This window comes from Lissotriton vulgaris, chromosome 2_1, assembly GCF_964263255.1.
Source record: "Lissotriton vulgaris chromosome 2_1, aLisVul1.2, whole genome shotgun sequence".
In the NCBI taxonomy this organism is placed as follows: Eukaryota; Metazoa; Chordata; class Amphibia; order Caudata; family Salamandridae; genus Lissotriton; species Lissotriton vulgaris.
This window is the reverse complement of record NC_141687.1, coordinates 574,008,179-574,030,339: the sequence shown is the minus strand read 5'-3', so window position 1 is coordinate 574,030,339 and position 22,161 is coordinate 574,008,179. Positions and strand designations below refer to the sequence as shown.

The 22,161-nt window shown below is 49.3% G+C and overlaps 1 protein-coding gene across 1 annotated transcript in view; it reads right to left on the bottom strand.

The window, feature by feature from the left end:
• Positions 1-6,794: 6,794 nt before the first annotated feature.
• LOC147730760 (uncharacterized) overlaps positions 6,795-22,161 on the bottom strand; it is a 29,259-nt gene continuing 13,892 nt past the window's right edge. The window contains exon 2 of the mRNA XM_086958625.1: positions 6,795-9,700. Within this exon, the coding sequence (XP_086814751.1) occupies positions 7,920-9,200 (1,281 nt within the window). The 5' untranslated portion in view covers positions 9,201-9,700 and the 3' untranslated portion in view covers positions 6,795-7,919. The remainder of the gene's footprint in view (positions 9,701-22,161) is intronic.

Genomic DNA, 22,161 nt, shown 5'->3' with positions numbered 1-22,161 from the left:
TACAGTCCTTTATAAGAGCCCGCAGATGGGCCCCACGTGGCGATGCTCATGCGATACCAACCAAGTCCCACATAACAGGTCATATCAAGTCAGCCCGTGGCCCACAGTTCTTGTGGGGGTGCATTCCCCGCAGCAAGGACTGCCGCGTATTAAATTCAAGCTCCAGGTGTCCCTTTCTTGGAAACGCACTCGCAAAGGTTGGTGTCACAATCCTTTATTCGGAACAAACATCTCCCAACGCTGTAGGGATTACAGCATGTCGAAAAGCCTTACGTGTTTCAAAGCAGATTGCTTCTTCCTCAGAGGCTCGACTGATGAAAAGGGACACACCCACAGTTTTAACACATCCCACGCCCATCTCGGGGCAAAGCATTCTGGGTCCTGTAGTGTGTCCTGAAAAATAACACCCACAATTAGGTACATCAATGTTCACTTGCTGCCCTTTACAGTCCTTTATAAGAGCCCGCAGATGGGCCCCAGCGTGGCGATGCTCATGCGATACCAACCAAGTCCCAAATAACAGGTCATATCAAGTCAGCCCGTGGCCCACAGTTCTTGTGGTGGTGCATTCCCCGCAGCAAGGACTGCCGCGTATTAAATTCAAGCTCCAGGTGTCCCTTTCTTGGAAACGCACTCGCAAAGGTTGGTGTCACAATCCTTTATTCGGAACAAACATCTCCCTACGCTGTAGGGATTACAGCATGTCGAAAAGCCTTACGCGTTTCAAAGCAGATTGCTTCTTCCTCAGAGGCTCGACTGATGAAAAGGGACACACCCACAGTTTTAAAACATCCCACGCCCATCTCGGGGCAAAGCATTCTGGGTCCTGTAGTGTGTCCTGAAAAATAACACCCACAATTAGGTACATCAATGTTCACTTGCTGCCCTTTACAGTCCTTTATAAGAGCCCGCAGATGGGCCCCAGCGTGGCGATGCTCATGCGATACCAACCAAGTCCCACATAACAGGTCATATCAAGTCAGCCCGTGGCCCACAGTTCTTGTGTTGGTGCATTCCCCGCAGCAAGGACTGCCACGTATTAAATTCAAGCTCCAGGTGTCCCTTTCTTGGAAACGCACTCGCAAAGGTTGGTGTCACAATCCTTTATTCGGAACAAACATCTCCCAACGCTGTAGGGATTACAGCATGTCGAAAAGCCTTACGCGTTTCAAAGCAGATTGCTTCTTCCTCAGAGGCTCGACTGATGAAAAGGGACACACCCACAGTTTTAACACATCCCACGCCCATCTCGGGGCAAAGCATTCTGGGTCCTGTAATGTGTCCTGAAAAATAACACCCACAATTAGGTACAGCAATGTTCACTTGCTGCCCTTTACAGTCCTTTATAAGAGCCCGCAGATGGGCCCCAGCGTGGCGATGCTCATGCGATACCAACCAAGTCCCACATAACAGGTCATATCAAGTCAGCCCTTGGCCCACAGTTCTTGTGGTGGTGCATTCCCCGCAGCAAGGACTGCCGGGTATTAAATTCAAGCTCCAGCTGTCCCTTTCTTGGAAACGCACTCGCAAAGGTTGGTGTCACAATCCTTTATTCAGAACAAGCATCTCCCAACGCTGTAGGGATTACAGCATGTCGAAAAGCCTTACGCGTTTCAAAGCAGATTGCTTCTTCCTCAGAGGCTCGACTGATGAAAAGGGACACACCCACAGTTTTAACACATCCCACGCCCATCTCGGGGCAAAGCATTCTGGGTCCTGTAGTGTGTCCTGAAAAATAACACCCACAATTAGGTACATCAATGTTCACTTGCTGCCCTTTACAGTCCTTTATAAGAGCCCGCAGATGGGCCCCAGCATGGCGATGCTCATGCGATACCAACCAAGTCCCACATAACAGGTCATATCAAGTCAGCCCGTGGCCCACAGTTCTTGTGGTGGTGCATTCCCCGCAGCAAGGACTGCCGCGTATTAAATTCAAGCTCCAGGTGTCCCTTTCTTGGAAACGCACTCGCAAAGGTTGGTGTCACAATCCTTTATTCGGAACAAACATCTCCCAACGCTGTAGGGATTACAGCATGTCGAAAAGCCTTACGTGTTTCAAAGCAGATTGCTTCTTCCTCAGAGGCTCGACTGATGAAAAGGGACACACCCACAGTTTTAACACATCCCACGCCCATCTCGGGGCAAAGCATTCTGGGTCCTGTAGTGTGTCCTGAAAAATAACACCCACAATTAGGTACATCAATGTTCACTTGCTGCCCTTTACAGTCCTTTATAAGAGCCCGCAGATGGGCCCCAGCGTGGCGATGCTCATGCGATACCAACCAAGTCCCACATAACAGGTCATATCAAGTCAGCCCGTGGCCCACAGTTCTTGTGGTGGTGCATTCCCCGCAGCAAGGACTGCCGCGTATTAAATTCAAGCTCCAGGTGTCCCTTTCTTGGAAACGCACTCGCAAAGGTTGGTGTCACAATCCTTTATTCGGAACAAACATCTCCCTACGCTGTAGGGATTACAGCATGTCGAAAAGCCTTACGCGTTTCAAAGCAGATTGCTTCTTCCTCAGAGGCTCGACTGATGAAAAGGGACACACCCACAGTTTTAAAACATCCCACGCCCATCTCGGGGCAAAGCATTCTGGGTCCTGTAGTGTGTCCTGAAAAATAACACCCACAATTAGGTACATCAATGTTCACTTGCTGCCCTTTACAGTCCTTTATAAGAGCCCGCAGATGGGCCCCAGCGTGGCGATGCTCATGCAAAACCAACCAAGTCCCACATAACAGGTCATATCAAGTCAGCCCGTGGCCCACAGTTCTTGTGTTGGTGCATTCCCCGCAGCAAGGACTGCCGCGTATTAAATTCAAGCTCCAGGTGTCCCTTTCTTGGAAACGCACTCGCAAAGGTTGGTGTCACAATCCTTTATTCGGAACAAACATCTCCCAACGCTGTAGGGATTACAGCATGTCGAGAAGCCTTACGCATTTCAAAGCAGATTGCTTCTTCCTCAGAGGCTCGACTGATGAAAAGGGACACACCCACAGTTTTAACACATCCCACGCCCATCTCGGGGCAAAGCATTCTGGGTCCTGTAGTGTGTCCTGAAAAATAACACCCACAATTAGGTACATCAATGTTCACTTGCTGCCCTTTACAGTCCTTTATAAGAGCCCGCAGATGGGCCCCAGCGTGGCGATGCTCATGCAATACCAACCAAGTCCCACATAACAGGTCATATCAAGTCAGCCCGTGGCCCACAGTTCTTGTGGTGGTGCATTCCCCGCAGCAAGGACTGCCGCGTATTAAATTCAAGCTCCAGTTGTCCCTTTCTTGGAAACGCACTCGCAAAGGTTGGTGTAACAATCCTTTATTCGGAACAAACATCTCCCAACGCTGTAGGGATTACAGCATGTCGAAAAGCCTTACGCGTTTCAAAGCAGATTGCTTCTTCCTCAGAGGCTCGACTGATGAAAAGGGACACACCCACAGTTTTAACACATCCCACGCCCATCTCGGGGCAAAGCATTCTGGGTCCTGTAATGTGTCCTGAAAAATAACACCCACAATTAGGTACAGCAATGTTCACTTGCTGCCCTTTACAGTCCTTTATAAGAGCCCGCAGATGGGCCCCAGCGTGGCGATGCTCATGCGATACCAACCAAGTCCCACATAACAGGTCATATCAAGTCAGCCCTTGGCCCACAGTTCTTGTGGTGGTGCATTCCCCGCAGCAAGGACTGCCGGGTATTAAATTCAAGCTCCAGGTGTCCCTTTCTTGGAAACGCACTCGCAAAGGTTGGTGTCACAATCCTTTATTCAGAACAAGCATCTCCCAACGCTGTAGGGATTACAGCATGTCGAAAAGCCTTACGCGTTTCAAAGCAGATTGCTTCTTCCTCAGAGGCTCGACTGATGAAAAGGGACACACCCACAGTTTTAACACATCCCACGCCCATCTCGGGGCAAAGCATTCTGGGTCCTGTAGTGTGTCCTGAAAAATAACACCCACAATTAGGTATATCAATGTTCACTTGCTGCCCTTTACAGTCCTTTATAAGAGCCCGCAGATGGGCCCCAGCATGGCGATGCTCATGCGATACCAACCAAGTCCCACATAACAGGTCATATCAAGTCAGCCCGTGGCCCACAGTTCTTGTGGTGGTGCATTCCCCGCAGCAAGGACTGCCGCGTATTAAATTCAAGCTCCAGGTGTCCCTTTCTTGGAAACGCACTCGCAAAGGTTGGTGTCACAATCCTTTATTCGGAACAAACATCTCCCAACGCTGTAGGGATTACAGCATGTCGAAAAGCCTTACGTGTTTCAAAGCAGATTGCTTCTTCCTCAGAGGCTCGACTGATGAAAAGGGACACACCCACAGTTTTAGCACATCCCACGCCCATCTCGGGGCAAAGCATTCTGGGTCCTGTAGTGTGTCCTGAAAAATAACACCCACAATTAGGTACATCAATGTTCACTTGCTGCTCTTTACAGTCCTTTATAAGAGCCTGCAGATGGGCCCCAGCGTGGCGATGCTCATGCGATACCAACCAAGTCCCACATAACAGGTCATATCAAGTCAGCCCGTGGCCCACAGTTCTTGTGGTGGTGCATTCCCCGCAGCAAGGACTGCCGCGTATTAAATTCAAGCTCCAGGTGTCCCTTTCTTGGAAACGCACTCGCAAAGGTTGGTGTCACAATCCTTTATTCGGAACAAAAATCTCCCAACGCTGTAGGGATTACAGCATGTCGAAAAGCCTTACGCGCTCAAAGCAGATTGCTTCTTCCTCAGAGGCTCGACTGATGAAAAGGGACACACCCACAGTTTTAACACATCCCACGCCCATCTCGGGGCAAAGCATTCTGGGTCCTGTAGTGTGTCCTGAAAAATAACACCCACAATTAGGTACATCAATGTTCACTTGCTGCCCTTTACAGTCCTTTATAAGAGCCCGCAGATGGGCCCCAGCGTGGCGATGCTCATGCGATACCAACCAAGTCCCACATAACAGGTCATATCAAGTCAGCCCGTGGCCCACAGTTCTTGTGGTGGTGCATTCCCCGCAGCAAGGACTGCCGCGTATTAAATTCAAGCTCCAGGTGTCCCTTTCTTGGAAACGCACTCGCAAAGGTTGGTGTCACAATCCTTTATTCGGAACAAACATCTCCCAACGCTGTAGGGATTACAGCATGTCGAAAAGCCTTACGCGTTTCAAAGCAGATTGCTTCTTCCTCAGAGGCTCGACTGATGAAAAGGGACACACCCACAGTTTTAACACATCCCACGCCCATCTCGGGGCAAAGCATTCTGGGTCCTGTAGTGTGTCCTGAAAAATAACACCCACAATTAGGTACATCAATGTTCACTTGCTGCCCTTTACAGTCCTTTATAAGAGCCCGCAGATGGGCCCCAGCGTGGCGAAGCTCATGCGATACCAACCAAGTCCCACATAACAGGTCATATCAAGTCAGCCCGTGGCCCACAGTTCTTGTGGTGGTGCATTCCCCGCAGCAAGGACTGCCGCGTATTAAATTCAAGCTCCAGGTGTCCCTTTCTTGGAAACGCACTCGCAAAGGTTGGTGTCACAATCCTTTATTCGGAACAAACATCTCCCAACGCTGTAGGGATTACAGCATGTCGAAAAGCCTTACGCGTTTCAAAGCAGATTGCTTCTTCCTCAGAGGCTCGACTGATGAAAAGGGACACACCCACAGTTTTAACACATCCCACGCCCATCTCGGGGCAAAGCATTCTGGGTCCTGTAGTGTGTCCTGAAAAATAACACCCACAATTAGGTACATCAATGTTCACTTGCTGCCCTTTACTGTCCTTTATAAGAGCCCGCAGATGGGCCCCAGCGTGGCGATGCTCATGCGATACCAACCAAGTCCCACATAACAGGTCATATCAAGTCAGCCCGTGGCCCACAGTTCTTGTGGGGGTGCATTCCCCGCAGCAAGGACTGCCGCGTATTAAATTCAAGCTCCAGGTGTCCCTTTCTTGGAAACGCACTCGCAAAGGTTGGTGTCACAATCCTTTATTCGGAACAAACATCTCCCAACGCTGTAGGGATTACAGCATGTCGAAAAGCCTTACGTGTTTCAAAGCAGATTGCTTCTTCCTCAGAGGCTCGACTGATGAAAAGGGACACACCCACAGTTTTAACACATCCCACGCCCATCTCGGGGCAAAGCATTCTGGGTCCTGTAGTGTGTTCTGAAAAATAACACCCACAATTAGGTACATCAATGTTCACTTGCTGCCCTTTACAGTCCTTTATAAGAGCCCGCAGATGGGCCCCAGCGTGGCGATGCTCATGCGATACCAACCAAGTCCCACATAACAGGTCATATCAAGTCAGCCCGTGGCCCACAGTTCTTGTGGTGGTGCATTCCCCGCAGCAAGGACTGCCGCGTATTAAATTCAAGCTCCAGGTGTCCCTTTCTTGGAAACGCACTCGCAAAGGTTGGTGTCACAATCCTTTATTCGGAACAAACATCTCCCAACGCTGTAGGGATTACAGCATGTCGAAAAGCCTTACGCGTTTCAAAGCAGATTGCTTCTTCCTCAGAGGCTCGACTGATGAAAAGGGACACACCCACAGTTTTAACACATCCCACGCCCATCTCGGGGCAAAGCATTCTGGGTCCTGTAGTGTGTCCTGAAAAATAACACCCACAATTAGGTACATCAATGTTCACTTGCTGCCCTTTACAGTCCTTTATAAGAGCCCGCAGATGGGCCCCAGCGTGGCGATGCTCATGCGATACCAACCAAGTCCCAAATAACAGGTCATATCAAGTCAGTGTAGAAAAAGGTAGGGCTAGGACCTTTCTCAAGATTTGCCCGGCGCTAACCGCCCTTGTACCATTCAAGTTTACCAAGCAATGAGGCAGGCGCCGGAGACCAGAAGGCAGGAAACAGAAGTTTATTCCGACGGAGCAGAACACATCAGATCAGACAACAAGGTATCATGTCGAGGTGCTCTAACAGCCACTCAGAGGCCTGGCCTCTTATACACTGGTTTATGGCATGTGACCTTCCTTCAATACAATCACAATGTTGTAGGGCATGGGAAACGACATCCCCGTAATCCTCGTGTTAATCCCACCCCCATATACATTCACAATGGAGGTCCTCATTCTGCTGATAAGAGAGAGGGTCATCACGCAGCTGAGTGTTCCGTCGAGTCTTAGGATGTGTGCGCCTGATCATATCACAGGGGGTGGGGAGGCCTGGATCAATAGAGGGCCCTTTGAAGGAGAGCGACCTCATACAATATAGGGCAGTAAATGATATCTCCCGGCTTAGGCAATGGCCTCGGACCTGTGTGGACAGTCGGACACGGGGTGAGGGGCCATCAATGGAGTGGTATTCATGCCGCGTGGACAATCCAGCGCAGGAGGGAGGTTTGTCAACAGAGGGGCATTCATGGGAGGAGAGGAGGTGTTGGTCAGGCGCTAGCGTGACTCCCAAGGACAGGGTCATGCAGAAGGGTCCTGCTCGTAAGGAGGAGGAGGGAGGGGGAGCCGGGGTGCGCAGAGGATGCTTGCTGGGTCAGAGGGACGTGCTGGCGATCGATCGTGGACAGGGAGACCATGATACCTAAAATGGCTGCCATGCACGTAATACATAGGTGACCTAGAATAGCTGCCGTGCATGTAGTACATAGGTGACAAGCTGGCGCAGATGATGTTTAGATCGCAAGTCAAAATTCCACAGTCCTCCCTTTTAACATATCTCGCCAACTTGTCAGTTTGAATTTATCCCCATAAGGCCACGTATTTCTACTTCATAGAGGGGGCTCATGTGCTCATTTCGGAAGTCCAAAGTCTTTGGGCACATACAGTTAGAAACAAGGCCGCACAAGGGTGGCAGACATTGGATACCTAAACAACACCCACATAAGATCACAACAGGTATCAACACAAAGGAAAACAACTTCCAACCCCAATTCTTCAAAGTGTCCCAAAACCAGTTCCCAAGTGACCATCCTCAATGGCTTTGTAGACTGAAGGCGAGTTGTCAGGCACATATGTGCAGCAGCTGGATCCGATGATGCGGCATGCTCCTCCTCGGTCGGCTAGGACCACGTCTAGGACAAGTCTATTTTGGAGGGTCACGAGGCGGACCGCCTGAAGTTCTGCAGTGTTGTTGGCGAGGATACCGGCAGTGATGTTGATCGTTGTTTCTACTGCCTGGGTCAGGTGCCGGATAGCACGGCTGTTTGCCATTGGGCCCCACAGAGGAACAAGTCCCTTTGCTGCATCTAGGAACTGTGCTCCGGTGGAGTCGGCTTGCCCAAGGTCGTCTGCACGCCTCTGCCTGTGATGGTTGGCAGGGGCTACATATGTGGGTGGGAGAACGAAGGCAATGTAACAGGTACCCTTCCAACCCTTCGGGAGCCAGGTGTAAGCCTTGGTGCCACACACAAAGTACATGTTTGGAGAAGCAACAAAGGAAGGAGGGTCAGCTGAGTCCAATGTTCTGGTGGTCTGGCAGGCGCTGTGACCCACCAGCTGCGTTCCATGGCCTTCGAGACACACAAGTCCTGTGACATTGATGACAGACAGAGCCACAGTCAGTGTTGCGGTAGTTTGTTTTTGTAGATGAGAGAAGGTGGTCCTGGCTGGATTGTGGAGCACCTGTACTTCGACTCGTTCTTTGGCTGGAATGTTTTTGATGAAGGTGGCGCCTGTGAGCGCAGGACACAGGGCAGCAGGAGTCTTTCCGGTTCTGTTCAGCCAGAACCCAGAGTAGAAGTGTGACACTGTCCGGCCAGAGGTGGCGTTATCCTTGTGGCTCTCTTGCATGAGGATCAGCCAGGCGAGGCAAGAGCCGTGAACTGAGAAGGGTGAAGGGATGAAGGGAATAGAGTGTCCGGTGGCATGCGGGAGCAACCCGCAGATCCAACAGTTCGTAGCATTGGCAGCAAGGTTGTGTTGGTGCAACAGTTGCACAAAGGAATTGTTCCAGAATTCCCTGCGCCTTTCTCGGAGCTGAGGCGACAGAGAGATTAGGTGATGCTCTTTCAGGGGGGTCGGCTGCACAGTAGGTAGCAATGCCTCATGAGCCGGTGTGCTTTCTTCCAGAATCCAGAAGGAGGTCATGAGGAGGAGGCAGAAGAGGAAGACAATGAAGAGTACGATTGTCTTTGATTTGTGCAAGTTGTCAGTCTTTGGATTTCTATACTGGGTATTTCCTGTTGCTTCCATCATCTTCTTATCTGGCGCTTCCATCACCTTCAAGGGAGCTCGGTAGCGGGCAGAACCACAGACTTCGTTTAGCTTCTCTCCCGGCAACCTTTGATTGTTTTTAGGTCACCGTTCTGAGATTTAACTTAGTCCGTGGCCTACTTAGCCGAAACTCCCCCCTTTCGACGCAGGAAATACCCTTCTCTGGACGGCACAGTGGGATCGGAGAATTTTGCAAGTTCGAGTGCCCCAGTATCGGGATAACAGTCCAATATCGGTCGGTCTTTGCTCAGGAGCTCTTCTTGGGTGCTGACGTTTTCTGTCGTGGCCAGGTTTGCAGAGACTTTTCGGCAATGATGCGCATGCAGCCAATGCCTCTTCCCCTCCACTCGGAGCGCCGTTCGGGTGGTGATCAGCACTTGCCAGGGGCCCGTCCACCGAGGTTCCAGACTCTTGGTTCGCTGGAAATTTCGTATCAGCACGAAATCTCCCGGTTGGATGTCATGGCCGGGGCCCCTGGAAGCATCGGGGATAGCCTGCTGCACCTGTTGATGGATGACAGACAACGTTTTAGTTAACTTGCACAAATAATCAGATAGTAGGACGTCCGGGACGTCATGAATGGAGGTCGGTTTGGGAGCAGTCCAGAGATTCATCGGACGCCCAAACACGACCTCGTAGGGGGTCAAATGGTGCTTGGTGGGAGTGGAGCGCATTGATAACAAGGCCAGTGGGAGGGCATCCGGCCAGTTAAGTCCAGTGGTGGCCACTATTTTTGCCAGTTTCAGCTTCAGGGTGGCATTATGGCGTTCCACTAGACCAGCGGATTGAGGGTGGAAGACCGCATGGAATCGTTGCTTCACCCCCAACCCCTTCAGGATTAGTTGGATAACCTCAGCTATGAAGTGGGGGCCATTATCGCTCCATAAAATTCGGCAAAGGCCATAGCGAGGGAAGAATTCCTTCAGTAGTACTTTGGCAGTAGTCATGGCAGTGTTGTCACGGGTTGGATAGGCTTCCACCCATTTGCTGAAGGCACACACAATGACTAGTACATACTTCAGGTTTTGGCATCTCTCTAGTTGGATGTAATCCATCTGAAGGACCTCAAAGGGGTGATTGGGGGTCCCGAACCCTCCCCGGGGTACTACAGTCCCTTTCCCGGGGTTGTGTTGCAGACAGATGAGGCACTGCTGAACTAGGCGTCTGGCTGAGTCGGGGATTTTGTCGTTATGCCAGACTTTGGAAATGAGTTCGATCATGGGTGCAGATCCTATGTGTGCGGGGGAGTGAGCCATTGTCAGTATTGGAATCAGATATGAGTCGGGCAGCAACCATTTGTTTGCATCTTTTGTTCGCCAGCAACCCTCTTCGTCCTTCAAACCCACCCTTGCCCATTTAGTCAATTCGTGAAGGGTGCTGGCCGACTGTATGTCTCTGATCATTTCCCTTGTGTCACTCCATTTTTCTGCTTGTGACCTAGTCACATATATGCGTGTCACTGTCCTATTCTCAGCTGTGGTTCGTGCAGTGATGTCGGCTAATGCATTCCCTTGTCCGACTAAGTCTGTCACTCTTTTGTGTGCCTGACATTTGATCACCGCTAATCGTTTGGGGAGGAGAACTGCCTCAATCAGAGCGGACACTAAATCTCCGTGGAGGATTGGGGTGCCGTGGGACGTCAGGAATCCCCTCTCCCTCCACAGGAGCCCAAAATGGTGGACCACCCCGAAGGCATACTGGCTGTCCGTATACACGTTCGCGGTGGTCCCTGCGGCTATGATGCATGCTCGGGTGAGGGCTATCAGCTCCGCTGCCTGGGCAGATCGTTGTGTGATGCAGGCTGTCTCAACTACTGTTTGGGCTGTCGTCACTGCATAGGCAGCTGAAGTGGTGCCATCTGGGAGTTTGATGCATGAGCCGTCTACCCATAGCTCTCCATCGGGGTCAGGAAAAGCAGTGTCTCGGAGGTCAACCCTACTCCTAGTCTGTTCGTCTGTGAGGGTCACACAGTCGTGTATGGGAGGAACGTCGGGGTCGTTTTCAGGCAGGGGTAACAATGTGGCAGGATTCAAAGTCGTGCATCTCTTAAGTGTGATGTGGGGTGCAAGCAGAGTCAGCTCGTACCCTGTCAGTCGTGCGCTAGTCAGGTGTTGGGTCTTTGTCTGGTTCAAAAGGGTGTCAACTGCATGGGGCACTAATACAGTGAGGGAGTTGGAAAGTACGATTCCCTCGCTCTGACGGATGGAGACAGCAGCGGCAGCTACTGCTCGAAGGCAGGCAGGTAAGGCTCTGGCTACAGGATCAAGAGTGGCGGAGAAGTAGGCACAAGGGCGCTGCTTAGGGCCAATCGATTGAGTCAGGACAGACAATGCGCATCCCTCCCTTTCGTGGGTGAAGAGGGAGAAGGGTTTGGAGTAATCCGGCGTTCCGAGGACGGGTGCTGAGCAGAGTGCATCCCGTAATTCCTTAAAGGAGGCTTGACACTCAGTGGTCCAAGGAAGCGGGGAGGGGACATCTTTGGTCAGCAGGGCAAGTAATGGTTTCACAATGAGGCTGTAATTAGGCAACCACTGTCTGCAAAAAGAGGTTAGGTCAACCAAAGAGCGGACCTGCTTTTGCGTTTTTGGGATGGGGGTGTCTAGGATAGTTTGGATTCGGTCAGGGGTAAGTTTCCTCCCTTCCTTGGACAGAAGATGGCCTAGGTAAGTTACTTGTGGCTGGCAGAACTGTAGTTTCTTTTTGGAGACTTTATGGCCATTTTCTGCAAGGAAGTGTAGGAGTTGGACGGTGGCTGTCGTTGCCAGCGGGGTGGTGTCGGCCGCCAAAAGGATATCATCGACATATTGGATCAACACCACTCCCTCTGGTAGCTGGAAAGCATCCAGCTGTCTTTTGAGGGCCTGGCTGTAAATGCTGGGACTTTCAGTGTACCCCTGGGGAGCTCTACAGAATCGGTACGAGCGAGATTTTAAAGTGAAGCCGAAAAGATAACGGCTGTCTGGATGGATGGGGATAGAGAAAAATGCGTTTTTAAGGTCGATAACAGAGAAGGTGGTGGCAGTGGACGGGATGAGGGTCAGAATGGTGGTGATATCAGAGACCACAGGATATTGGGGTACAACTACTTTGTTAATCTCTCGTAAGTCGATGATGAAGCGGTACGCTTTCTCATCTCCTTCACCTTGTTTCTTAACAATAGGTAGGATTGGGCTGTTGCAGACGTTGCTAACCACTTCTTCAACCACTCCTGCATCTACCAGAGACTGAATGATCGCTACCAGTGCCTTCTCACCCTCTGGGGATATCCGATATTGCGGGAGTTTCGGGAGCATAGCGTCCTGTCGTACAGTTATGTGGATAGGGTCAATCATCATTCGCCCCACATCAGAGTCATTTTTGGCCCACAGGTACGGAGGCAGGGTGTCAAGCAAGGACATGTCAGCGTCAGTTATGCAGCACATGTGTCGTGGGGGACGGGATCTGGGCATGTCTGGGTTGTCGTACAGGATGACTCGTATTCCATCTGGGGAACACCTAATGGTAGCTCGAAAATGCTTCAGTAAGTCAATGCCCATAATGGCGTCAGGGGAGTTGGAGGAGAGTAGAAATGTCGCGTCAGCAGTGTTGCTTTCTAGGTCAAAGGTAATAGGTACGGACAGGGGGTTAGTGGAGGGCGTCCCATCGAAACCTATCGACGTTATGTGTGAGCCAGACAAGGGTGCCCTTGGAATCAGTCGTTTTGATAACACACTACGTGTCGCCCCAGTGTCTACCAAGAATGGAGACTCTGTACCCAAGACCTTAGCGGTGACATAAGGACCTTGCTGGTCAACACAGAGCTCGACTGGATCCCTCCCTTGCCCCTGGCAGTCCTATGCAAAATCGGGGGCATTTTCACCTTCGGATAGCTGACATTGATTCTGTCGGGGACGGTCAAATGTATTCAGTCTTCCTGATCTGTCATTATTAGTGTCGTTGGAGTTCCCTCGTCCCTGTACTCTATTCCTCGGACCACCTGCCACATCCCTGGAATCCCTATTTCTATTCATCTCTAGCAAAACCGGACACTGAGTTTTCCAATGGCCGAACCCTTTGCAGAAGGCGCATTGGTCATTGCTAATGTCTCTCCGTCCAGTGTGAGATGTCGGGGTGTGATCCTTAGGAGGTAGATCTCTGGGGGCGTTTGATTGGTAGTTCCCCCTTTGATGTTCCCGTCCTAGCGCTATACCCTGTATCTGGGCTATCATTACCCTTTCCTTCAAATCTTTCTTCTTTTTCTCGGACACCCTATCATTCTCATTCTTTTGGTGCTCGTAATACTGAGCCATCTGAAGGATAGCTGCGGGTTTGGAGGCCCCCCAACTGCTCTCACTTGTCTGTAGTTTTTGGGAGACTTCTTGAGTTAGTCCTTTTACATAATTTTGCACAAACAGGTGCTGTCCGGTTGCGGTGGTCATGTCCTGGCCACTGTAGTCGGAGAACACTGTCTCGAATCGGGAAAAGTATTCTGACACATCTTCCTGGGGTTTCTGTCGACAGGCCGTGACTATCGACCAGTCTACTTTTCTTTCCGGGACCAGTGTTTTTAATTTCTGGACTATTTTATCTGGGAGTTCCAGTATGTCTTTCACTGGTTTGCTCCCCGGTTCTCGCTGTCTATCTAGTTTACCGAGTTGGTCCCAGGTATGTCCAAACAGATCCGTGTGGTCAGCCTTCCGGATTTGCTTCCACACGTCAGCCGGCAGACATAGCCCAAAGAACAAGTCAATATCTGCTAAGGTCATTATTGTCGAACCCAAGGCTGTGCCTAATTCGGTGTAAAATGCTGTCGGGTTCTTTCTTAAGTCGGGCAGGGTTTGCTTGAAGGTTAGGATATCTTGTCGGTCCCATGGTTGGTAAACCCAATTGTACACAACCCTCCCTTTTGCATTTTCATTATTAATATCATCGCTCGTTCCCTGGCCCCGTGGCGGGATCCAGTAAGGAGCCGCTTCTCTGATAGGCATCATAGTATTGGCTACTTCTGCCGAGGTTGTGTCAGGGACCGTAACCTTGGCTTCTGGTTTCTGTTCTGTGAGGTGGCGGAAGACCTCAAGCATTTGCATGAAGAGCTCCGTCGCCTCACGTTCAGTCCCATCTCCAACATCAATTTTCCCATACAGCGTTGTTAATTTAGCGGGACCCTTGCTCTGATACCTATCTTCATACGCGTTCAGGGTGTGGTAGCTGAATCGCAAAATAAAATGCCGTCTGTGGCTTTCGGCATGTGAATTATATATGTTCATTGTGTACTCTTCGCTCTCCCTTCGTTCTACCAAGGTCTTTGCTATTTTGTCGATCCCGTCCCGCTCATCTTTGCTTAATCTATTTAATCTGGCCGATGATTGTTTGCTAGACTCGGGGTCGTCTGATGAGGTTGTTAATGTGGCTGGTGCAAAAGCCGTGAGGGCTGGTGCACTAGCGCTGAGATCGCTTTCGCTCACACTCGGAGCGTGAAAGCTTTGCCGGCAGGGGGCATATGGAGGGGGCATGTAGATGGTCGGGGGACCTAGTAGTAGCTCGTCGTTCGCTCGTTGTTTGGAGGGCAATTCAGGGTAGAGCGCAGAGGGGGTCCTAACAGGACATTGGCCTGTCGACCCTGATTCTTGGTTTCGCGTGGTTTCCTTTCTTTCTTTTATTTCTTCTTCTAGTTGCTTTGCGGCTAGGTGGGCTGCCTTTCGTAATTCTTTCCCTATTTTTGCTTCTTCTCTTTTCTTTCGCTGTTCCGTTTCTTTGCGCCACATGCCGATACTGTCGAGCATAGTGGGCGTGGTCTTATTCTTCTGGAGCGCTATTTCTAATGTTTTTATTTTATTTTCGTCAAAGGAACCTATCAGTGGCCACTGACTTTCAAGGTTCTTTTTCGTATATTTATGCCATAGTTTAGTGTAAGCTATAGCGACTAGTCCATACTTAGTGAACATGTCCTTATTAGGGGTGCCCTCCAGTGGAGCTGGATGGTTCATCTCTAATAAGCGGTCCGGGCTAAACAGGCTACCAACCAGTGGGGAGAAGACAGGCATGACGGATTACAATGGGGACAAAAGTCTGCACTACCTATCTTATCACGGCGGACAAAGACTAGACAGAATATTTCTATTCTACGTTGTTTGGAGGCCGTGAATACCTCAAAAGAACCAATACCGAATAATCGGGCAATCAAACAATCCAGTGGGGAGAATAAGTGGGCACGAAAAATTATCGCTACCCACTCTTTCTCTACCTGCAAAGAGAGGCCTTGTTCTTCCCTGTTTGCAGACAAAGAATCTCCAGACAATAATCCACGAACGATAGTTCGGGAAACAGTGGGGGAGGAAGATAGGTACGACGGATTACAATGGGGACAAAAGTCTGCGTTACCTATCCTTCACTGCTTGCAAAGAGAGAGCCTGTTTGCTTTTCCCCGTTTGCAGACAGTGAATCTCCAGAGGGTTTCAACAAAGCGTAATACTAGTATTATCCAAACAAAAATAATTTTCCTCAATTCGTCGTGTTTACACGACCTTACCCGGACCGCATGGACGGTTTCCTGTCCTCTGGATCCAGCGCCCGATCGTCCTCTCTCCTTCGTGTTGTTCGCGGCACTCCTGATGGTTCCCAGTCAGGACCGTAGATCACTCGAGAGAGGTCTGTTCAGAACTAGTGAAGGTCGGATGATCGGCTGTCAGACGAGGGTCTATCGGACATGAGCTCTTCCCGATCGTTGCAGTCGTTCACTCTGTCATCGGGACCTCTCCCACTGGATCCACGTGTCGCTGATGGGCCCCACGTTGGGCGCCAATTTGTAGAAAAAGGTAGGGCTAGGACCTTTCTCAAGATTTGCCCGGCGCTAACCGCCCTTGTACCATTCAAGTTTACCAAGCAATGAGGCAGGCGCCGGAGACCAGAAGGCAGGAAACAGAAGTTTATTCCGACGGAGCAGAACACATCAGATCAGACAACAAGGTATCATGTCGAGGTGCTCTAACAGCCACTCAGAGGCCTGGCCTCTTATACACTGGTTTATGGCATGTGACCTTCCTTCAATACAATCACAATGTTGTAGGGCATGGGAAACGACATCCCCGTAATCCTCGTGTTAATCCCACCCCCATATACATTCACAATGGAGGTCCTCATTCTGCTGATAAGAGAGAGGGTCATCACGCAGCTGAGTGTTCCGTCGAGTCTTAGGATGTGTGCGCCTGATCATATCACAGGGGGTGGGGAGGCCTGGATCAATAGAGGGCCCTTTGAAGGAGAGCGACCTCATACAATATAGGGCAGTAAATGATATCTCCCGGCTTAGGCAATGGCCTCGGACCTGTGTGGACAGTCGGACACGGGGTGAGGGGCCATCAATGGAGTGGTATTCATGCCGCGTGGACAATCCAGCGCAGGAGGGAGGTTTGTCAACAGAGGGGCATTCATGGGAGGAGAGGAGGTGTTGGTCAGGCGCTAGCGTGACTCCCAAGGACAGGGTCATGCAGAAGGGTCCTGCTCGTAAGGAGGAGGAGGGAGGGGGAGCCGGGGTGCGCAGAGGATGCTTGCTGGGTCAGAGGGACGTGCTGGCGATCGATCGTGGACAGGGAGACCATGATACCTAAAATGGCTGCCATGCACGTAATACATAGGTGACCTAGAATAGCTGCCGTGCATGTAGTACATAGGTGACAAGCTGGCGCAGATGATGTTTAGATCGCAAGTCAAAATTCCACAGTCAGCCCGTGGCCCACAGTTCTTGTGGTGGTGCATTCCCCGCAGCAAGGACTGCCGCGTATTAAATTCAAGCTCCAGGTGTCCCTTTCTTGGAAACGCACTCGCAAAGGTTGGTGTCACAATCCTTTATTCGGAACAAACATCTCCCTACGCTGTAGGGATTACAGCATGTCGAAAAGCCTTACGCGTTTCAAAGCAGATTGCTTCTTCCTCAGAGGCTCGACTGATGAAAAGGGACACACCCACAGTTTTAAAACATCCCACGCCCATCTCGGGGCAAAGCATTCTGGGTCCTGTAGTGTGTCCTGAAAAATAACACCCACAATTAGGTACATCAATGTTCACTTGCTGCCCTTTACAGTCCTTTATAAGAGCCCGCAGATGGGCCCCAGCGTGGCGATGCTCATGCGATACCAACCAAGTCCCACATAACAGGTCATATCAAGTCAGCCCGTGGCCCACAGTTCTTGTGTTGGTGCATTCCCCGCAGCAAGGACTGCCGCGTATTAAATTCAAGCTCCAGGTGTCCCTTTCTTGGAAACGCACTTGCAAAGGTTGGTGTCACAATCCTTTATTCGGAACAAACATCTCCCAACGCTGTAGGGATTACAGCATGTCGAAAAGCCTTACGCGTTTCAAAGCAGATTGCTTCTTCCTCAGAGGCTCGACTGATGAAAAGGGACACACCCACAGTTTTAACACATCCCACGCCCATCTCGGGGCAAAGCATTCTGGGTCCTGTAGTGTGTCCTGAAAAATAACACCCACAATTAGGTACATCAATGTTCACTTGCTGCCCTTTACAGTCCTTTATAAGAGCCCGCAGATGGGCCCCATCGTGGCGATGCTCATGCAATACCAACCAAGTCCCACATAACAGGTCATATCAAGTCAGCCCGTGGCCCACAGTTCTTGTGGTGGTGCATTCCCCGCAGCAAGGACTGCCGCGTATTAAATTCAAGCTCCAGTTGTCCCTTTCTTGGAAACGCACTCGCAAAGGTTGGTGTAACAATCCTTTATTCGGAACAAACATCTCCCAACGCTGTAGGGATTACAGCATGTCGAAAAGCCTTACGCGTTTCAAAGCAGATTGCTTCTTCCTCAGAGGCTCGACTGATGAAAAGGGACACACCCACAGTTTTAACACATCCCACGCCCATCTCGGGGCAAAGCATTCTGGGTCCTGTAGTGTGTCCTGAAAAATAACACCCACAATTAGGTACAGCAATGTTCACTTGCTGCCCTTTACAGTCCTTTATAAGAGCCCGCAGATGGGCCCCAGCGTGGCGATGCTCATGCGATACCAACCAAGTCCCACATAACAGGTCATATCAAGTCAGCCCTTGGCCCACAGTTCTTGTGGTGGTGCATTCCCCGCAGCAAGGACTGCCGGGTATTAAATTCAAGCTCCAGGTGTCCCTTTCTTGGAAACGCACTCGCAAAGGTTGGTGTCACAATCCTTTATTCAGAACAAGCATCTCCCAACGCTGTAGGGATTACAGCATGTCGAAAAGCCTTACGCGTTTCAAAGCAGATTGCTTCTTCCTCAGAGGCTCGACTGATGAAAAGGGACACACCCACAGTTTTAACACATCCCACGCCCATCTCGGGGCAAAGCATTCTGGGTCCTGTAGTGTGTCCTGAAAAATAACACCCACAATTAGGTACATCAATGTTCACTTGCTGCCCTTTACAGTCCTTTATAAGAGCCCGCAGATGGGCCCCAGCGTGGCGATGCTCATGCGATACCAACCAAGTCCCACATAACAGGTCATATCAAGTCAGCCCGTGGCCCACAGTTCTTGTGGTGGTGCATTCCCCGCAGCAAGGACTGCCGCGTATTAAATTCAAGCTCCAGGTGTCCCTTTCTTGGAAACGCACTCGCAAAGGTTGGTGTCACAATCCTTTATTCGGAACAAACATCTCCCAACGCTGTAGGGATTACAGCATGTCGAAAAGCCTTACGCGTTTCAAAGCAGATTGCTTCTTCCTCAGAGGCTCGACTGATGAAAAGGGACACACCCACAGTTTTAACACATCCCACGCCCATCTCGGGGCAAAGCATTCTGGGTCCTGTAGTGTGTCCTGAAAAATAACACCCACAATTAGGTACATCAATGTTCACTTGCTGCCCTTTACAGTCCTTTATAAGAGCCCGCAGATGGGCCCCAGCGTGGCGATGCTCATGCGATACCAACCAAGTCCCACATAACAGGTCATATCAAGTCAGCCCGTGGCCCACAGTTCTTGTGGTGGTGCATTCCCCACAGCAAGGACTGCCGCGTATTAAATTCAAGCTCCAGGTGTCCCTTTCTTGGAAACGCACTCGCAAAGGTTGGTGTCACAATCCTTTATTCGGAACAAACATCTCCCAACGCTTTCGGGATTACAGCATGTCGAAAAGCCTTACGCGTTTCAAAGCAGATTGCTTCTTCCTCAGAGGCTCGACTGATGAAAAGGGACACACCCACAGTTTTAACACATCCCACGCCCATCTCGGGGCAAAGCATTCTGGGTCCTGTAGTGTGTCCTGAAAAATAACACCCACAATTAGGTACATCAATGTTCACTTGCTGCCCTTTACAGTCCTTTATAAGAGCCCGCAGATGGGCCCCAGCGTGGCGATGCTCATGCGATACCAACCAAGTCCCACATAACAGGTCATATCAAGTCAGCCCGTGGCCCACAGTTCTTGTGGTGGTGCATTCCCCGCAGCAAGGACTGCCGCGTATTAAATTCAAGCTCCAGGTGTCCCTTTCTTGGAAACGCACTCGCAAAGGTTGGTGTCACAATCCTTTATTCGGAACAAACATCTCCCAACGCTGTAGGGATTACAGCATGTCGAAAAGCCTTACGCGTTTCAAAGCAGATTGCTTCTTCCTCAGAGGCTCGACTGATGAAAAGGGACACACCCACAGTTTTAACACATCCCACGCCCATCTCGGGGCAAAGCATTCTGGGTCCTGTAGTGTGTCCTGAAAAATAACACCCACAATTAGGTACATCAATGTTCACTTGCTGCCCTTTACAGTCCTTTATAAGAGCCCGCAGATGGGCCCCAGCGTGGCGATGCTCCTGCGATACCAACCAAGTCACACATAACAGGTCATATCAAGTCAGCCCGTGGCCCACAGTTCTTGTGGTGGTGCATTCCCCGCAGCAAGGACTGCCGCGTATTAAATTCAAGCTCCAGGTGTCCCTTTCTTGGAAACGCACTCGCAAAGGTTGGTGTCACAATCCTTTATTCGGAACAAACATCTCCCAACGCTGTAGGGATTACAGCATGTCGAAAAGTAGCAGGTAGTTATAGTTAGGATTTTTTTCAATGCAAAATCTCAAAATTCTATTGTGAATAACTTTGGCGTCGGTTGACGAATCTGCCTGAAAATGTCCTCAAATTTGCCTCGCGCAGCTCCGGTCCTTCCCTAAAAGTTTGGGGGGGATTTGTCAAGCGGGGGCCGAGATAAAATGGGGGTCCCAAAATGTGTTTTCCCCATGTTAATTTCCATAGGGTGGTCGAACTCACTTTTAGCCCGAACGGCTGAATGGATTTGCACCAAACTTGGCAAAATTGTAGGGACTGGTAGCCCGATGTGCCTTTGCCATGTCTCAAGGTATGTGCTCCAGTGGTTTTTACGAAAATTAACTTTGAAAAAATATATATTGGGCTACATTTGGCTATATATATATGTTAGAGCCCAAATGTAGCCCAATGTAGCCCAAAGATGGCCACCAGAGACAAAAAAAAACAAATGTAGCCCAAATATCAGCCAGATGTAGCTCAACTATAGCCCAATGACAGAATGTCCCAGAGTGTTCTAAAGAACAACTAGAGCGCTAACAGTCTTACTTATGACAAAATTATGGCACACCTGAAGTCATCTTGATTGGAATAAAGTAGTAGCACTTAATACATTTAATTTGAAAAGGAACAAAATGAGGGGTTTCATTTTGCCATGGAAATTATATATATATATATATATATATATATATATATATATATATTATATATATATATATATATATATATATTCACTGAAAAAACCATAGGTTTCACAACAGTTATAGTTAGGACTTAGCATTTAAAAAACCTATTAAATTCACTGAAAAAACCATAGGTTTCACACCAGTTATAGTTAGGTGGAAATTTTACTCGCATAAAACCATTGAAATTCCCACGTTATAGTTAGTTGGACTCACTATAACTTGCACGTGCAATGCACTGCTGATGTCGTCACATATTACATCACTCATGACATGGTCAGTGACATCACTCATGACATCACTGATGACATCTCAAATGACATCACTGATGACATCATCCAGTGAATGTGTATCTTTCTAAAAAATAAATATTTTATATATATGTATATCTAAAGGTTGATGGAAGAATAAATGGGTAAATAAATGTCTAAATGGATGTTTTTTGTGTAAAATTGATTGGTTAACTGACTTATTAAATGTATCTTAGTGAATACATATATTAGCGAGTAATGTTTAAATATTTAAATATCTGTATCTGTGTCTCACTTTGTGTATAAGTGGCTTCATGGGTTGGTGAGTAGCTACATGAGTGTGTATATGGGTTATTAGTTGTTTTTTTGAGCATAAGTATCAGTGTCTGTATGGTTCGGTGGGGGATATTACTTAGAGCACAGATGCATGAATGAGTGATTAACTATTTGTATGTATTTTGAAGACAGCATGTGTGCAAGACTGTATGGGTGGATGATTGTGTGTATGGGTGGGTTAGTGAGTATGTGTTTTTATAATTGATTGTTTAAGAGAGTAAATATGTTTCCATTTCTGTAGAAGTATGTGTAGTGCAGTAGCGGTCGGCAGTAGGTGTTTCTATAGGGCGGTGACGTGGGCAGGAGGAGGGGCAGGGTGGGGGGAAATAATGTATGGATTACGGAGTTTTACAGGTAAGTAAACATTTAAATACATAAAACGAATTTCGTTGCGCGCACTGCATCACATTTGGTGACGCAGTGTGCGCAACGAAATTCGTTTTATGTATTTAAATGTTTACTTACCTGTAAAACTCCGTAATCCATACATTATTTCCCCCCACCCTGCCCCTCCTCCTGCCCACGTCACCGCCCTATAGAAACACCTACTGCCGACCGCTACTGGTGTAGTGGTGTGTATATAGCAGTATAATCAAGTAAATGGTTTTTTGATAGTTTATTTGCATGTGTGAATTTGTGTGTGAGTAACTATATGGATGAGTATTAGTGTGTAACAGGATGTATAGGTGTATGAG